The 18,464-nt window shown below is 46.2% G+C and overlaps 1 protein-coding gene across 2 annotated transcripts in view; it reads left to right on the top strand.

Moving 5' to 3' along the window:
* The first annotated feature begins 2,842 nt into the window (after positions 1 to 2,842).
* LOC102385034 (membrane-spanning 4-domains subfamily A member 12-like) overlaps positions 2,843 to 18,464 on the top strand; it is a 22,175-nt gene continuing 6,553 nt past the window's right edge. The window contains exons 1-3 of one of the 2 annotated variants that reach the window (XM_025206902.1): positions 2,843 to 2,981; positions 10,143 to 10,379; positions 15,964 to 16,077. In XM_025206902.1, the coding sequence (XP_025062687.1) occupies positions 10,158 to 10,379; positions 15,964 to 16,077 (336 nt within the window). In that variant the 5' untranslated portion in view covers positions 2,843 to 2,981; positions 10,143 to 10,157. Of the gene's footprint in view, positions 2,982 to 8,976; positions 9,091 to 10,142; positions 10,380 to 15,963; positions 16,078 to 18,464 lie in introns of those variants that run through there. The other variant, XM_025206903.1, reaches the window with a different exon arrangement.

Below are 18,464 nucleotides of genomic sequence, written 5' to 3'. Positions count from 1 at the left end.
GCCAGACCGGCCTTGCTCCTGGGTCCTGCTGACTTCCCCTGGGTCCTACTGCCCTGGCTCCTATCATCTTTGACAGACAGCCATGAGAAAATAAATATTACTTTTCTAAATTTTTTAAGGGCTCTGTGGGCTGGATGGAAAGGCCTGGCATGCTGTATCCGGCTTGTGAGCCATATTTTGCCTAACTGGTGAACGTCATTTCCCCTCCCAGTTGTTCCTTGCCCATCAATGTGTGATGCAGTGACCCAGACTGAAGTACAATACTATCAATCAGGACAGTAATTGATTAGGTAGGTATTTAATATTAAAGAGCTGTGGAAATCTCAATTATGCAATAATCTTGGGTGAGAAGCAAGAAAAATTATTTTCATTCTTCTGTTCTTTCACAGAAAGCAGCAGCACAGTACTACCCAGGAGGCATTGTCACGATTTCCAGTTTCTATTTTTGACAAGTGAAAACGATGATCTCCAGTTATTGGATGCATTACTATTGTTTTGTGGTTGATTATTTAATGACTGTTGTTTTTTGTTTGATTATTTTTTGTAACTTAAAATTCTGTAAATAAAAGTGTTGATACTGTACAGTTGTCTGTACGCTGCAAATTGGAACACCCTTTGGTGCTGGTGCGGTGGTGTCTTTCAAGAGAGGATTGCAATAGGTGTGGGCAGATCAGGGCGACATGGGTGGGCCACCAGTTTGTGGATTTACAAAGGACTGATTGGAAGTGCGGACACTTGGCCAGACAAGAAGTGTGGGCAAATGCTTCTGCCTGGGGCTGGGGCTGAGAAGCGAGGTTGGGGAGTGAGGGACTTGTCTCCTGCTGGGGCCTTGGTGGTCCCCTGAACATCCCTCAAAGTCCAGCCAGTGCCCCAGTGGTGTGTGCTTCCCCCAACAGTGCCCTGAACTGGTGAGGGGGGTGAGGGTCTTGTCTCCTGCTAGGACCTTGAGGGCCCCCTGGGTGGGCACCCCACAAAGTCTCGCCAGTGCCCCAGTGATGTGTGCTTCTTCCAACAGTGCCCTGAACTGGTGGGGAGGCTGGGACCTTGGTGGTCCCCTGGACACCCCACAGAGTCCCTCCAGTGCCCCAGTGTTGTGTGCTAACAGGAAATGTACTAACTACAGTCAACTCCTGAGGGCTACAGGGAGAGGAGCTCCTGGCAGCAGAGCTCCTAGCAGAACAGTTGAGCTAGGGTAAGCAGCACAGAGCCAAGGAGCAGGATAGAGTGGGCCAGAGGCTTGGGAGCAAAGCCAGAACCCAGGGACAGGCCAGGCTTTGGAAAAGATAGGCCTGGGAACAGGGGCAGTTGAGCCTGTATCCTGGAGAGGGGCAGAGGCAGAGTACAGTAGCCCAGGGATCAGGGCAAAGGTGCCCAGAGATCGTGGTTAGGAGCCCCTAGCCCAGAGGGGGCAGGGACAGGTACCTGTTAGGGTGGCACCTAGAGCCCATAGTAGCTTGCATAGGCAAACTGCCCAGTGGGGAGTACAAGTGGAAAGGTTGCACCCAGGAGTAGCTCTGAGAAGCAAAGTGCCCAGGAGAAGCAGACAAGCCTAGAAAACATATCAGGGAGTGGCTGAGGGTTCCAGCCATGCCTCAGACACCACAGGAGACCCAGGCATGGGAAAAAGGAGTTGCTGATATGTCATCTTCACTATGGAAGGGGATGTGACCATGCTATTGCACTTCTCTGCTCCAAGATTCAACCTTGGGCTTGCCTTAGGTGTGTTGCTTTCTTTCAACCAGGGAGATAAATAGCTCTCTCATTCTGGTAATGGGCAGTGTTCAGCCTTAAGTGACTTCAGAGAGCAATGTTATTCTACTGGGGACCAGATTCACTTTATTAATGCACTAAAGATGCATGATCTAACTGGGAGACCACTCTTAACATATGACTGTCTGGAGCTCCTGTTTTTGACCAGCTGCCCACAGTCACTTCTCTCCAACGGACATGGTTACTTTTGTACCAGCCTGGTAAAGTTCCAGTACCTTTACATCATTCACCTGGTGAACTTCATGAAGCAAAGCTCTTGTGAAAAATATAGTGCTGTTAAAAACTGTAACAACGTACATACATGCACAGGGGCTTATATAAATTGTAAAGATAACCTTAATTCTGGTGTTCAACTGGTTGCCTTTTGCAAACTTAACATTCTTTTAATGTAATTTTTGGGGATGTAATTTACTATTTTCCTAGGATTGAAAAACAAAAAAAGAATAAAGGTTGGGGAGAATGTTGATAGATTTTTTTTTTTTTAAGATTTTTTTTTTTTTAAGTCTTCAAGAGGAGGTTAGATAGGCATCTAGCTGGGGTCATCTAAACCCCGCACTCTTTCCTGCCTATGCAGGAAGTCAGAATCGATGATCTATTGCGGTCCCTTCTGACCCTAACATCTGTGAATCTATGAATTTATGAACTAAAAAAGGTTTCAGTCGCACAAAAAGTCATTTTAATTAATCTGACCCTTGAACTGCCCAACACGTAGCAATTTATATCCTTTCCAGCTGGTGTGCAATAGCCGCATTGTAACAGAAATTGTATCGATTTCTCAGTGAACCCAGGTGGCACCTGGAGGACAGATTGTGGCATACTGGGAAAACGGTGGTTTTGCCTGTGTGTGAGAATACACATTATGAAACTATCATGATAAAAATAATCCTGCTGGACCAATTGGCCATGCTAAAAAAAACACATGGTGATACTTGTCTAATTTACCACAATAAACTGAAATCTCCCATGATACATAGATGTCAATGTGTATTTTCACACATGACTAACCTAGCAAAATGGGGATTTTTGCCGCCATTTCATGACATGTATCTAAGCAATGCATAATGTGTACATAATGTTTGTACCTGGATTGGGCAGAGGAAGGCATGAGCTATCATCTGACATGGATAAAAAGTTTATTATATGCCTATTAGCAAACTTCCTGGTGAGGCTGTGGAGTCCCCTGGGGCAGGAGAGAGATCACAGTGAACAGGGTAAGTGAATGGATGAACTCTGATAATAATCTTTAAAAATACTTGAAAAGGGATACCTGCTGAATGGGGTGGGAAGTCTGGGGAGGTCTTCCTGTCTTGAGGGATACTCCTGGTTCCTACTGTGCCCACAGGACAGTGAGCTAATTCATATTCCCCTTGGTAAGGAACATGTATGTATATTTGTTCACTGATTTTCCCTCTCTTTCCTGTGGGAGTTGTGACAGCCCCAAGGGCACCCCGACCCCCCTGCACCTGCATCAGTGGTATCCAAAGGATATAACGTTGCCTCTTCTACTGGCAGCAGAAATAAGTCACTGGCATATCCTAACTACACTTCCTTCCCCCTGTGTGTGACTTGGGGGTGATGGGGGCCGGGGTGGGGGCAGTGTAGAGGAGGGAGCAGTAAGACAAGAGCACAGATTGGGCGGGGTGGGATGGGGGCCGTAAATTGGGAAACTGTCAGAATCTCTGCAGGTTTATGACAGCAAAGGACCCAGCCTTATTGCCAGTATTTCTTGTGTTTGAAGAGCTGGACAGCTGTTAAGTCTTTTAACAGGAGAATCACAGAAATTAGGGAGGGGAAATAAAAGAAGGAAAGCCAATATATCATGTTTTGACCTCCACTTTCTAATAGGCACATGTATGCATATATATGTGCGCATATGTATGTCTGTTAAACAAGATTAACCCCTGCTAAAATGAAATCTTTCATTTTGGATTGACTGTAACTGATGGTTTTTCCTTGGTTTTCGCTTTGGCCATTATATTCGGGGGAACATGAGGGGAAGGGAAATGGGGGAGAAATGTCTGACTGCCTGTCTTCTAATAATCCTCCAAGCTTTCAAAAATAGTGAGTCAGGCTCCAAAAGCAACAGTCAGACCAACAAGATATAGAGTATTTTTTGTTTGCCTTCTGGTTCATGGCATTTTAGCATTTACCCTTTCCTCTGTAATCCTGGGCAGTCAGAGTTTGTTTTTTAACAAAAGCTGATCCTTTTATCACATGAATCCAGGAGCTGGACTTTTGAGAAAAAACATCCAGTTTCGAGGATCTCATGATGAAACCTTGAGAGACGGCAACAGTGGACCTCTATAGGATGTCTTCATAAAGTGAGGGTTTCTCCCATGTGAGGGCAGGTTTTGGTATGTAACTTTAAAGAGTCAAGGAAGTTGTGTTTAAATTCCTTTTATGGGCTGGGTCACAAGGCATTTAGGGAAGTGGAGAAAAATCCCAAACAGACAAGCTGACTGGATTGTCTAGTAAATTGTAAATACTTTCTTTTGTGGAATTCAGTAAGAGTCTTGATATTGGAATGAACAGAGGTTGAATTAGGGAAGTTATCTGTCATGGGGTGATAGGGAAAAAAAGGGTTGGCTGGTGCAGCATGGATGGAGAGAGGTTAATATTGTGGTGGTCCGGTGTCACTACTGGAGCCAGGCCTATTTCAGGTGTTGGCAGAGGAATGGACCATTTAGCACGGGGCCTTCAATAGTCAATGGAATGTCACCCCCGTTGTGGATGATGCTGAATTGCTGTAGGTCATAAAATGTCAAAAGATTGCAAGAAACTCATCTGACTTAGATGTACTGAGGAGCTGGGCAGCTACATGGCAGAAGAAATTCAGCCTGGATTAATTATGTACGTAGTCTGAAGTGATCTTAACTGATGGGCTTGTATAGCCTTGTTGGGGAAAGAGGAGTGAAGGAGTCTCCATGGATCACTCAATGGAGACCTCTGTCCAGCGTGCAGCTGTGAAAAGCAAGTAGGATACTTTTGTGGACACCCTGGTGTGCTATGACTACTGGAACATAAGATACAGCACTATTAACACAAAGGGGTTAAACACCCCCCCCGGTAGCACTAGGGCTCCCTGTATGAAGTACAAGATTCATGTACAAGTTTAAGTCTGTAAAAACCCTCCACTTATTAACGAGGTTGGCATAGTGATGAACTTTGCCTTGTACTGCCCTGGAGTGCTGTATAACTCTGCCCCAGAGCTTGGGCCTTTATTTTAATCCTTCAGTCCCTGTGTGGGTGAACCTGGAAGGCAACAGAAGGTCTCTGCCCCACTGAGAGCAGGGCAGTTACCTGCTGGTCCATTTAATTTGATCCTGGTCTTGCTGCTTCCTATTCCTTTTCTCTCTGGGCCCAGTCAGAAGCCTGCTGATCTATAGGGAGAGGTTCCTACTAGGTCAGGCAAATGAAGGCTCATATCCCTAGGAGAGCATTATTTCCAACCTTGCAGACATGTGTCCCCTACAGGAAACTCCTGCCCCTCAGGACCACTACAGAACTGCCAAGTATTTGAGTAGCTCCTGTTGTGCCTGCCTGTTGTGAGGTCCCCCTGTTGAGCCCAGGGGGACCTCACACAACCATTCATCTGGGAAAGGCAGCTGGCATTTGCCTACAGCTTCTCTTTCTGACTGCTCAGGGGGGCTGTGACCTCCGGTAACCAGTGGCCTCCTGTCTCATTTGTCCACACGCTCCTCTTTGCAGTGGAGTTTCCTTTGGGAAGGAGTAGCTGCAAAGAGGAAGCTGCCCCAGTTGAGGCCTCTGGGTTCTGGATACAGCTGGTTTAAGTAAAAACGTGAACCCCCTAGGTACCCAGCAGCCTCAGGCACCCTTCCACACATGCTCCAGTAAGAGGGTTTTCAACCCTCCAGGATTGTCCTGGAGTCTCCATGAATTAGATCTAAATCTCCAGGAGATTACTGAGAGTCACCCAGGAGATCAATGATAAGCATTCATTTATTTAAATCAATATTAAATGTTGAATCCAGTTTATACAGTAGTCCAGTAGGTTTTTAAAATGTGATAGTAATGTGCGTTAGCCTCTTGACATGACATCTACACACCAGAATCTGTAACTGATATACGCAAGCACACAGTCACGTTCTTTTTGTGCATCGCAGGCACACTGCCATCCAGAAAACTCCCAGAATAGATTCAAACAGAATTGGCAACCCTATCCAGTACCAGTAGCCTCTTACTACTAGCAAACACCCTCTTTCTGCTCCACCAGTTCCATAGTATCATAATTGGTGGGCTCGGAAGGGACCTGAGCAGATCATCTAGTCTGAACCCCTGCCATGGGCAGGAAAGGTTGCCAGGGGCAAATGACCCCAGATATGTGGCTGTCTAGCCTCCTTTTGAAGACCCCCCAGGGTAGGGGCAAGCACCACTTCCCTTGGAAGTTGGTTCCAGCTCCTAGCCGCCCTGACAGTGAAGTAGTGCCTCCTGATATCTAGCCTGAATCTACTCTCAGTCAACTTATGGCCGTTACTCCTTGTTACCCCCGGTAGTGCTCGGGGGAACAGGGACACTCCCATTGCCTGCCGGTCCCCCTTGGCAACTTTGTAGGCAGCCACCAGATCCCCTCTCAGCCTTCTCTTGTGGAGGCTCAACAGGTTCAGGTCCCGTAGTCTCTCCTTGTAGGGCCTGCCCTGCTGCCCCCTGATCATGTGAGTGGCCCTCCTCTGGACCTCTCAATGTTGTCCATATCCCTGTAGTGCAGCCCCTAGAACTGGATGCAGTACTCCAACTGCGGCCTGACCAGTGCTGCATAGAGGGGGAGGATCACCTCCTTGGACCTGCTTGTGATGCATCTATGGATGCATGACAAGGTGCAGTTAGCCTTCCTAACTGCATCCCACATTGGTGGCCCAATGTTCATCTTGGAATCAATAGTGATTCAAAGATCCTTTTCTGCCTCTGCACTGATGAGAAGGGATTTCCCCAGCCTGTAGGTATGCTGCTGGTTCTTCCTCCCCAGGTGCAACACCTTGCACTTGTCCCCATCCTGTTCTCATCTCCCCACCTCTGTAAACTGTCGAGATCTAGTTGTAGCCTGTCCCTCTCTTCTAGCGTGCTCACTTCTCCCCACATCTTAGTGTCATCTGCAAACTTGAACAAGGTGCTTTTCATCCCCTCACCCCAGTCGCTGATGAAGATATTGAACAGTGCGGGCCAGGGGACTGAGCCCTGGGGAACCCCACTGCCCATATCTCTCCAGGTCGAAAATGACCCATTCACCACCACTCTCTGGGTGCGGCCCTCCAGCCAATTTGCAACCCATCTGACTGCATAGGCGTCGACACCACAGATGCCTAATTTTTTAATGAGGATGGGGTGAGAGACAGTATTGAAGGCCTTCCTAAAGTCCAGGAAGACTATGTCCACTGCAACACCTGCATCCAAGGCTTTTGTGACCTGGTCATAGAAGGCCACCAGGTTGGTCTGACAGGACCTGCCTCTAATGAACCCATGTTGATTGCCCCTAAGCATGATCTCCACTGCTGGCCCCTCGCAGATGTGCTCCTGGATAATTTTCTCAAAGAGCTTCCCCAGGACCAAAGTAAGACCAATGGGCTTGTAGTTTCCTGGGTCCTCATTCCTCCCTTTTTTGAAAATAAGGACCACATTGGCCCTTTTCCAGTCGTCAGGCACCTCACTAGAGCACCACGAGTACTCATAAAGCTGTGCCAGGCGACCTCCAATGACCTCTGCCAGTTCCCGAAGTACTCTGTGGTAGAGGTCATCAGGACCTGCTGATTTGAACACGTCTAGTCCCACCAGAAGTTCCCTGACTAGATCTTCACTGACTCTGGGCCTGGCTGCACCTCCCCTGGGTCTGTCCGGGATCCCGGTGTGGGGGATATCCCTGTCCCTGCTCAGAAAAACCTTATTCCTTTGTTCCTCTTCCTGCCTCTTCAGTTGCATATTTAGCTGGTGTACACTAAGTTGAGCTCTCAGCTGACTGCTTGGGGTTTTTTTAAGCAGCTTTTGTCACAGAGAGAATACTGTTGTCTTTATTCTTAACCAATTAGTAAATGAATAAATACCAATTGAAGATTACCAGTTAAATACCAGATTTTCAAGGGTGTAACATCCATCATTAGAGTCTGTTTTTTTCCCCCTACAAGACCTCGACGTTAAATATATAGTGCTCTTATAAAAAGTTCTCATTTTGTTTCCTCCATGGGTGAGGTGGCCAGGACTCACTCTGGGCCCATAATACTTGTTAGAGGCCCTCTTTCAGGGACACAGTTGAAACTGCCTCTGCTTCAGAAAATAATGTCACTTCTCTTTTCTTATTGCCTCTGGGATATCCTAAATATCCAGTCTGGTGTGCCCTCATATAGAATGGCATCCTGACTGATCAAACAAAGACTGAAGAGGAGAAAAAAGAAGGGAAAATGGGAGAGGGGAATAATCCATAACAGTTTTTGGGCAGAAACACAAAAATGGTTTGTAGTAAAAAATTTTAAAGGTGATTAAGGGATTTAGATTTCTGTTTTTTTCTGAGACACCAAGGCTGAAAGGGACCTTCTTTGACAGTGCTGTCTCTTGCTAGTTCAAGCCACCACACACTGTAATCTCATAACTAAATTGTCTTCACTTTTCACACCACCCCGTTCTGCTCCTTTTGCAAGACCGTTCCAGAAACTTGCTCTGAATGTTAGGAGCGTTCTTCTAATTTCCAGCCTTAATTCAATAATGGAAATGCAACCAAAAATGACTTGCTGTGGGGTAAAGTTACATCTGGGAAAGTCAGTGTAAAATGAACTGGTGTACAAATGGTACACTGCAGCTCTAGTCTCATCCCTCTGTTCCAGGCAAACAAGTTATTATAGACCTCCACCCCTCGTGGCAGAGCAGTGTAACAGCTCCTGCTGTGGGTACCTACCTGGGGAGAGGCAGTGCTCAGTCTGCTGGAGGCAAAAACATAATTTAGCCTGTTGTACAGAGTTGTAAGATGAGTGTATCAGCACCCTTACATATGACCTGTTGATATGCCCTTCCTCTCTTGCAACCTGCCAGAGCCTTGTAAGCACCTCCAGTTTCTCAATCCCCATGTCCTGGCTACCAAAGAAACTCTTTGGCTTGTTTCATTTGGTTCTGTAAAGCAGGATGTCAAACTCACTTTGTGCTCTGAGTGGATCTGGACTATAGGAGCTTCTTGCAGGTTGGATCCAGCTCAGGGCACAAGGAAGCTGCTACAGCAGCTATGTCTCCAACCCAGAGCACGTAGCAAAGTGGCAGCAATGGCAGCAGCTCCGGCTTCATCCCAAAACACACAGAAGGAACAGCAGCTCCAGCTCTGATCTGGTACATGCAGCGGCAGTGACAGCCCCACGCCAGAGCCAGAGCTGCCACTGCCACATGATGAGGGCAGGAGGCCAGGGAGGCAGGCCCATGGCAGTGCGGACAGGCAAAGCAGCCTGAGGGCAAGTGGGTCTCTCTTAGCCCTCACTCACCCTCCTGCCATGGATTGCCATGTTGACCAGGGCCAGGGCCCCTGGATTCTGCAGCAGGCCACACCCCATGGGCCATGCAGATAGTCCAGCCAGCTGGAGATAGCTGTTCTGTGGGCCAGATCAAGCTTGCATGTTTGACACTCTTGCTGGAAAGCAATTGCTCAGTCACCACTGCCTGGCCTTCACTTTGAGACTCCTTCCTCAGCTGTAATCTGAGTGTCTTGGAGATGGTATAAAAAGAGGAATGATCAAAGATGCAAATGTTTATGCTGAAGTAACTTTACTTAGTCTACTCTGAAAAAAACTGAGGGTAAAACTACACTGGTATAAATTGTATGAGCATACAAGTAGAATTTCCCAATGCATGTTTGTTACATCTCAGTGTAGATATTTTTGTTTAAGACAAATAGAATATCGCCCACCTAGTGGCAAGGATCAATAATAGCTCCTACTGAGTGCTACTTTGCCAGGATATTTGCTGCTTATCTGTCTGCTCCAGGTCCTGGTGTAACATACACCACTGTACAAAAATGCTGTTTGATCCACCTCTATGCATTTATCTTATTTTCATACCCTGAGTTGACTTTCCCTTTCCCCTTCCTTCTCCATTTCTCTCCCTCCCCTTTTCTCCTAGCAAGAGACACTAGAAGACAGTGTGTCCTCGTGTTTGTGAGGTCTTTGAGTAGCCAACCTGTAAAAGGGGTACAAGGTTCATTGAAAGAGGAGAGGCTTGTGGTTTTGAAGCAGACAGATCAGGGATTCCCATCATGGTTTCACAAGTGGAAGCATTGCTGTCTCTTACATGAGCTTATCACAGTGCAATCCATTTTGCCCATGGATTAGCTGTTTCTCTCTCCTCCTAGCACTATGGATAATCACTGTGTCTCCTTTGTATGTTTTCAGCCTCTCCTCATCACCATGGCAGGAGTGATGGTTAATAGTGGGGGCCAGCACTTTGTCCAGGTGCCCCAAGCTATGATCTCTAGTGCCAATAACCAGCCTATAGTAATGCTACAGTCCTCTGCGATACCAGTGCAAACTGTGCACCTGGGGAACCAGCAGCTAGTCACCCTGAGCCCAGTAAATCAGTCTCCACAGATCCTGGAAAACTACCTCAAAGCAGAGCACAAGGCACTTGGGGTAAGTATTTTATGAGCCGTTATCCTCTGGATCTCAGTGACACATGATCTTATTGAGGTTGTGATATACACTTTTTTATATGTATACTTATGTGTATGTGTGTGTGTGTGCATAAACATTCAAAGACACACACACACAAAGATGCGTGCATGCACACACACAAGAAACATATTAGCCACATTCAAGAATAATGAGAACATCCACAGATGCATATGTTGATGTAAAACATATTTATACAGTCCAGAAATACATCTTGTCAGTGTGAAATAATTTTGCAATGTAGAGCAGCAGCTGTTGAACTGCTAAGAATGACCAGCACTGCACAATTCAGTGCACCATTAGATAGTGCTCTTCAACTTGTAGCAGAAAGCCCCCTTTGTGCATTTCCCTTCTGGACATTGATATAACAGAAGCCCCTTTTTGCCTGCACCCACCTCCCCATTTTGTGCATTTCTTTTCCTTCTAAATATTGGCAGAGACCTAGCACACTCATTGCATGGGTGTGGCAAGACTGATAGCAAGCCAGAAACCTGAAGTGGGTTTCTATAAGAGAAACCTAGAAATGATATCTACATATCAATTAAAGCTCAGTGTCACTAAAGAAAACAAAAGAACTAAAATATCCACTTCAAAGACTGTAAATATATCCTGGTGCTAAACTTACTGTCCCCAGTAACTTTTGATAGTCACTACCTCACATTGCATTTTTATATATTTCTCACAGTGGATTTTTATATTTCATCTGTCTCACCTTTACCATGGCATTTTGTGTTTTATATTTTATACTTTTAAACACTTAAGGGATGTACTCCCTGTAGAATGAAGTTACACCCTGGACCATTGTTAAAACCTGCATTGAAATTGTAATTGTAAAGTGATAAAATTTGCTATATTGGGCAGTCCCTTGAATGAATGCAAATATGAATGATAAACCAAGTACCTCTGGCTGTTAATTGACAATAGCCGAGCCAGAGGAACTTACCATTACAAAACTCTATAAGCCACTTTAAGCTAATCAAGCCAAGAAACAGATTCCTGGAACTAAGCACCCACTCTCGGAGCTGCAGAAGGTGGCCTGCACCCCAAACCTTGACCAGCAGGTAGAGCCCTCGGTGCCTGAAGTGGGGCATAGGGCTGCAAAGGGATCACAGGCCCTGCAGGAACCAGAGGCTTGCGCCTGCGTCAGCTGAAAGAAACCCTGAGTGGGGTGACAAGGACCCTACATCACCCATCGGAGCTGTGAGTTATCAGAGAACGGGTTCCCACAGCGGAGCAAGCCCCTGGAAGTGGGTCTAACAGAGGGCCCTGTGGGGAAAGGGTCCCCAGAAACCCTGCGAGGGGCTGAAAAGTACTGGGGCCCCTTCCTTCTCCCCTTTTGGAGATGTACCAAGGCTCCTAGCATCAAAGAGGCATCTGTAGTACTCACAATGATGTTGATACCCTGAAGGGTGTGCGGGCACCTCATATTTTGTAGGTAGTGCCTTATAGTTTGTTATTTTTAATGTGAGTTGTTGTTTAACTGTTGTCTATTGTATATATATGTTAACCTGTCTTCTTTAATCTCTTCTTGATACCCTCCACCCACCTGCCCAGTGGTTTGCCAGTATTTATTTGCTGTTCACCAATATTTACTCGTTGATTATTTGGACTTACCTGTGCTTACCTGTTTCAGATCAGTTACTTACCTGTGCTGGGTTTGAGGCTATTGGTGGTGTTATAATTTCCTAGTTACCAACTATAGAATATAGCCTTATATATAAAGTATATATTGTATATATTTATTAATATCACTTTTTGGGTTTCTGTGTGTGTGTGTGTGTATGTATACACACACGTACATGTATGTATATGTATGTGTGTGTGTGTGTGTGTATATATACACACACACACATGCACACACATATACATATATGTGTGTGTGTGTGTGTGTATGTATATAGTTATATTAATAAACCTGTATATAGTGAAACTATTGTTGTCCTGGCCTGACTCTATAGAGAACAGAGGGAACGGGCCAGTATTGCATATCCCTCTCACGGCACTCCTGCCTGGCCACCCATCCCTTCTATTTGGAGAGGGGAGCACATACTTGGGTGCACCCAGGTTACATTTAAGAGCATAAACCAACCAAGAAAAGACACTGTTTAGGAGGCAGCTTCTGTTTATAAAAAACTAGTCCAAATTTGTTCCCTATAAGACCTGTAGAGTGCTGGGCTAGAGGGATCACAGCAATGGCAGAGCACAGCAGTTTGTACGTTAAGTGCGGTGAACGAAAATGGAATGAGGGGGTCAGGAGGTTAGCTGCTTGTATCCATTTGAAAAGGACTGGAAATTACAGGTACCTGGGATTCCTGTAAATGACTGTGATGTTTCAAGGCCAACCTTAGGCCTGCTGAAGCCAGGCTGAGGCTTTCTGCTGACAGAAAAGGGCTTTGGATCAGCCCCAGTATAAGCAAGTAACTAAAGGAGAAGCAATAGCAATCAGTATTTGAAACCAAATGCTACCACTGCTTGGCAAGTACCTGTGATTGCACTGCAGCTTCAGCAGGGTGGTAAAACCTAGTTTCAGTTGTCTCAGTGATCAGGCATAGGTAGCTTAAGCAAGAGAGTGAACTGAACACCATCCATCGTATGGACTGCCAGGCAGCATGTTTGGAAGCTTCATAAGACCCATAGGCTCAGCAGGCATCCAGTTATTGCTAAAGCATAAAGCAGGGAATTCATGCATAATTCAGTTATTTCAAAAGTAATTGAATATAAGTTACCTTCTTATGCTTTCTCTTTCTTTTCCCCAGAGCACTGAGCTATGAGGAGGCTCTGTCAGGCAGCCTGTTTTAGAGCGATCACTTTGCAAAAATCACTGCTGTGTACAACAGCGGTGCTGGGATCACTCAGTATGAGGCTTAAAAGCTGAGGAGAGGGAGCGAATTCTGATTTTGCCTACCCTGGTTTGGAAGCTGAGTGACTCCTGTTGGCTTCAGCACCTCTTGGATTTAAGTATTGCATTCCCAGTTCAACAAGGTATCTGGGGTCATGTCCGGCTCTTTAAACATGCAAGTTGTCAGAGTGAATTGGGATTAAATATAGTGGAATTGCTAGGTTGTTTGTTGTTTGCAGTGCAACACTTGCTCCCTCTGCAACAACATGGACTGTGATACAGGGGTGGGGGGGGCGGTTTGCCTTCTTCTGTAGCAGGGGTGGATGGGCCTCTTTCTTGGATCTCTCAAACATTTTGACAACTTTTGTGGCAGCAGGATGTTGGCTATTGTGGTCCTTTTGCTTGTCCTATGAAAGATTAGGGTGTAAAATAGGGATTTAATAAAAGTAAGCAAAGCACTGAATATTTATGGACGGAAAAATTTGAAGACTGCTTCACTTTTTTGCTTCTTGCCAAATTTCTCCACTGAATTGTTCTTTATTTTGTTTTGGAAACTTGTAACTTTCTTATTGAAAAAACAAAACCACAAACCCTGCTATGTGACTTGAACAATCACAAGTAACGCTAGTAGGAAGTAATCTAGGTAGCTGCAAATGTAAACAAAATGGATGGTTAGGAATGACATGAGGAAGCAAAAAGAAAAATTAAGAGGAGAAACCCATTGGATATTTTTGAACTAGCACATAAAAATCTAGCAATTAAGTCTGCAGTTCTTAAAGAGTCAAAGTTCTGCTTCAAACACGAGGGTGAGTGTTTTTTCTAGGGAAGGGAGGGTGGGAGGGGGGCTATGGGAAGAGGACTTGAGGTCTTCATTCGGCAAAGGGAAATAGAACACAATGCAATGGGGCTAGGAATAGACATTGCATTTGTCCATGGGCAAGTTGTGCTTGTGTTTGTCTCAGAACAGAAATGTCACTGTATATCTGTGCCTGTGTATGTATGCACAATGCCCTTCTAATCAGGATTTAGTGAGCATCTGCATGTACTGCCACTTTTCTGCCATTGATTCAAGGATGCAATCCCAGGACAACCATTCAGATGCACTTTGCACGTCTTGGGATAAACTGGTAGTATTTCGTATCCTGTGAACCTTTTTTGGATTTATCCTGTGACAATGGAAATGGATGCCTGAACTATCACACTTTGTCCCAGGATCAAATGGTTTATCTTGGGACAAATACAACATCTGTTTGCAGCCTTGGAGCAGTACTGCTGGAAAGAAACAGACAAATGGCAGCATAGTCTACATGTCCAAGTTTTACAAAATGTGGAGGAGAGGGCAAAGATGGGATTTTAGAGTTGCATACCTGCCGGCAGGCAGGCTCTAGGGCGGGGGGGGCTGCTGCCAGACTGCCTGCACAGGCTTCCTCAAGAACTCCTGAGCTGCATGGAGCCCAGTGCTTCACTCCACGGCTGTAGGGCAGCAATGTAAAACTCCTCAGAGGAGTTTTAGTTTGTTGCGCTCCAAGTCAGTTAAGGTGCGTTACGCCTCTGAATTTGCTACAGTGGCTGGAATTACTGTGCAATATGCCACCGACCTGTGCAAACACCAACACCATTAAAGTGGTGCAAAAGCATTTAACCTGCTTTAAAGTGTCGTGCACACATGCCCCTCATTTAATCTACACACAGCCTAAGTGGATTTAGGTGCCTAAGTGCTATTCTGTTCCACCCTGTTTCAAATTCTGAAAATGTGTAGGTGCATCTGCTCTTGTCACACAGTGGGTGCATCTAAACATCACTGTGTAGCAACATTGCTACCTTTTGGAAGTACTTTTGGAAGTACTAAAGCACAGTGCAGTATGAGTGGTTACTGCACTGTGCGTGTGGCTCATGGTTAGATTTCACCGCCACATTGCCTGTGAGGTGTACTATAATCAAGGAGCATGCTGCTATGGCAATGTAGCTGGCAATCATGTAGTCACTATGTCACCATAGCACACTGTATGGTAATGAAGCACGTTGCTATGTCACTATAGGGTGACATGTAGATGTGCTCCCTGTCATCATACTCTTAAAGGTGAGCCACAAAAAAGCAGCCAGGAGGAAGAGGACCCAACCACATTTTACAGTAACTATATTAAAGGGACTTGAGCAGGATAGAATAGTGTTGAGCTTAAGCATTTAAGCCCATTTAGGTGGTTCTTGTTTTGTGGCTGTTAGAATTAAAAATAGTAATTGCCAAGTAACTGGCATATGGTTTCTGCTTCTTCAGGAAGGGTAGTGCTTTGAAGCTTGTCTTTTAAACTTTCCTTATGTCTTTTAAACTCCTCAGCAGATGGCAAAAATCATAACAATTCACAGTCCGTCTAGTCCTGCTTCCAAGGAAGTTACAAGAATCTCTGCAGTGATCTCCTTTCCAGAGAAGGAGAAGGTTCTTCTTGACCCCTGCTGTTGGTGGCCAACATGTGCCTTGAAATATGAAGAACCTTTTTTTTCTTATTTACCCCACCACTTTGTCTGATGCAACAGTGGATGTTCTCGTTATCTGTATAAATGCTTAATCTTTCTTCGAATGCCAGTGCCTGCTTGGCATCAGTGATGTATTATGGAAATGAGTTTTGTTGCAATGTCTTGTCCATGCCTGCTGAAAGCATGGAAAAACAAGCCCTGGTAATGTGCATCTCTCTCTCTCTCTCCTCATAGGTTGTCCAGATAATGATAGGCCTGATCCATATTGGTTTTGGAGTGATTCTTGCAATGTCCTGTGGCTTCTCCCTGGCAGGTGTTAGCGGTTACGTGTTCTGGGGCGGCCTGCTGGTGAGTGGATTACACAGACTGATCAAGGCAACAAGCTTGAACTGCGGGTGTGTGGGCTGCTCAGGCAAGGCTTCCAAGACTAGGGGAGCCACTGGCTGCAGAAATTGGGTTTAATGGTAGTGAAACTTGACTATTCGTGCTTATAGTTGGGCAGGGAATGACCTCCTGTCTTCCAAAGTTTCTTATGTTTTTTTCTTCCATTACAATCTAGATTAATAGGCAATATGTCAAGAATTTAATAGACTAACAATCTAAATAGTCATAATGAATTAATTGAAACACTTTATTTGAAGTTCACCCTTCTTATCTTTTTACCTGATATAGTTTATGTTAACTAAGATTTTGATGTGAAAAAATACTGGAAGAGTTCAACAACTTCATACAATCATTTTTTTCAAGTCAGGAAATTCACTGAAACTAGCCTGTTATCCTGAATAGTCTTGGTTTTGACAGAATTGGCACCAATCAAGAGGAAAAGAGCTCAAACTTTGAGCAATGTTGCAGGAAAAATGTTTCCACAACTTCAAAACTCTCTTGTTTTCAGGTTTTTTTTAATGGGGAGACTTATTGAAACTATCCAGTTCCCTATGAAACCAGTCCCTTTCCCTGAGCAGTTTTGCTTTCAACAATTTGTCCCCTTCCAATGGGAAAGCTCTGTCAGAAGATTTCCAACCAGTTCTACTCATGACTAACCCTTTAAAATAATAAAAAGCTCATTTGGAAGAAATCTAAGTCTTCCTGTTTGGGGTCCTAAAATTTAAAAGATGGGGTTTAGGAAGAAGCTTTCTCAATGGGCACATCTATACATGCATTTGATCTGGAATCAGTTTACTCTGAAGAAACTTTGTGGATTAAGTGTGTCCAGGCTGGTGTCTACAAATGCAGGGACTAGGCAGCAGATTTGCTGCTCTTAGCACCAAACTTCCTGCAGCCCTGCAGTGGGCCACTACTGTCACTGGGAGGAACTTGAGGCTCCCCTTGGCTGCTAGCCCAGGGGCTGGCAGGGAGCACCGGGCCAGGATAGAGCTGTCTCCTGACCCGGGGGGAATGTCTTCAGTTGCGGCAGGGACAATGTCCTCCTGTCCTGGCAACAGGAAGCTCCTAGCCCTGGCTTCTCAATCAGGGGTAGGGGACTTTGAAAAAGCTGCAGGGGAAGGGCAGGACCCAGCCCCCTGCCCTGATCCACTTGTGGGGCAACTAGCAGCAAATTCGCTGCTAGCTGCCCCACTGGCAGTTTGGGGCAGGGGGCTGGGACCAACCCCTCACCTGCAGCTTTTCTAAGCCTTTACCTTGATCACCTGATCAGGGCATGAAGCTGGGACCTGTCCGTGACCAGGACAATTCCCAATAGGCCTGTGCGAATAGGGAAATCTTTGATTCAGATTTGGATTCAGATGATTTGGAGGACAGTGATTCAATTCGGAGATTCAGATCACTGTCCCAAATTGATTTGGCCAAATCAGCTTCAGAAGATTAGGTGCTGATTCAGAGAGATTTGGTGATTCAGATTAGCTAGGGAAAGGCAGGCACAGCTGGGTGGCTGCAGGTTCTCCTGTGACTCCTCTGGCTGTGTGTGCCTCTCCCCAGATGGGGGGAGCTATGGGAGAAGCCCCCATGGCTGCCCTGCCCAGCCCAATCCCCTGCCTGACCCCAGACTAGTCCTGGCACTTAAAAAAAAAAAAAAAAGCCCCGCACTCGCTGGCTGAAACAGCAAAGACTGGAGCCTCTGGGAGCTCATGGCAGAGCACCCCCATGCAGCGCAGGGCAGTAGGGGGAAGCTGAGATTGCCTCCACCCCCTGCCTGGCACCTGCGCAGCAGCTGCTCCATGGCGCAGGTGCAGCATAGCTTGGCAGGGCATTGTGCATTCTCTGGGAGCTGGGGCCACTGGGTCTGAGCAGCGCCAGGCTCTGGCTGACACGTGGAGCCACCCCAGCTCCCAGACAGTGTGCGGCACCCTGCCAAGACGTGCTGCACCCAGCCATGGGGCAGCTGCCATGCAGGTGCCAAGGGGTGAGGCTATCCCTGCTGCCCCCCACTGCCCTGTGCTGCATAGGGGGGCTCTGCCATGAGCAGCCAGAATCCCCAATCGCTGATGCTGCATCTGGTTAGTGCGGGGCTTTTTTTTTTTATTATTTTTTTTTTCTGCATTCACCAGCCACAGCAGTGGCAATTGGTGTCTCTGGGCACTCGTGGCAGAGCCCCACCATGCAGTGCAGGGCAGTGGGGACCAGCAGGGTTTGCCCCTCTGCTTGGCACCCATGCAGCAGCTGTCACATCACGCAGGTGCAGTGTGGCTCGGCAGGGCACTGTGCGCTGTCTGGGAGCTGGGGCTCCTGGGGCTGAAGAGTGTTGGGCTCTGGCTGACAGGTGGAGCTGCCCAAGCTCA

This window comes from Alligator sinensis, unplaced genomic scaffold (genome assembly GCF_000455745.1).
Source record: "Alligator sinensis unplaced genomic scaffold, ASM45574v1 scaffold437_1, whole genome shotgun sequence".
NCBI classification, from domain to species: Eukaryota; Metazoa; Chordata; order Crocodylia; family Alligatoridae; genus Alligator; species Alligator sinensis.
This window is presented reverse-complemented; position numbering and strand designations above follow the sequence as displayed.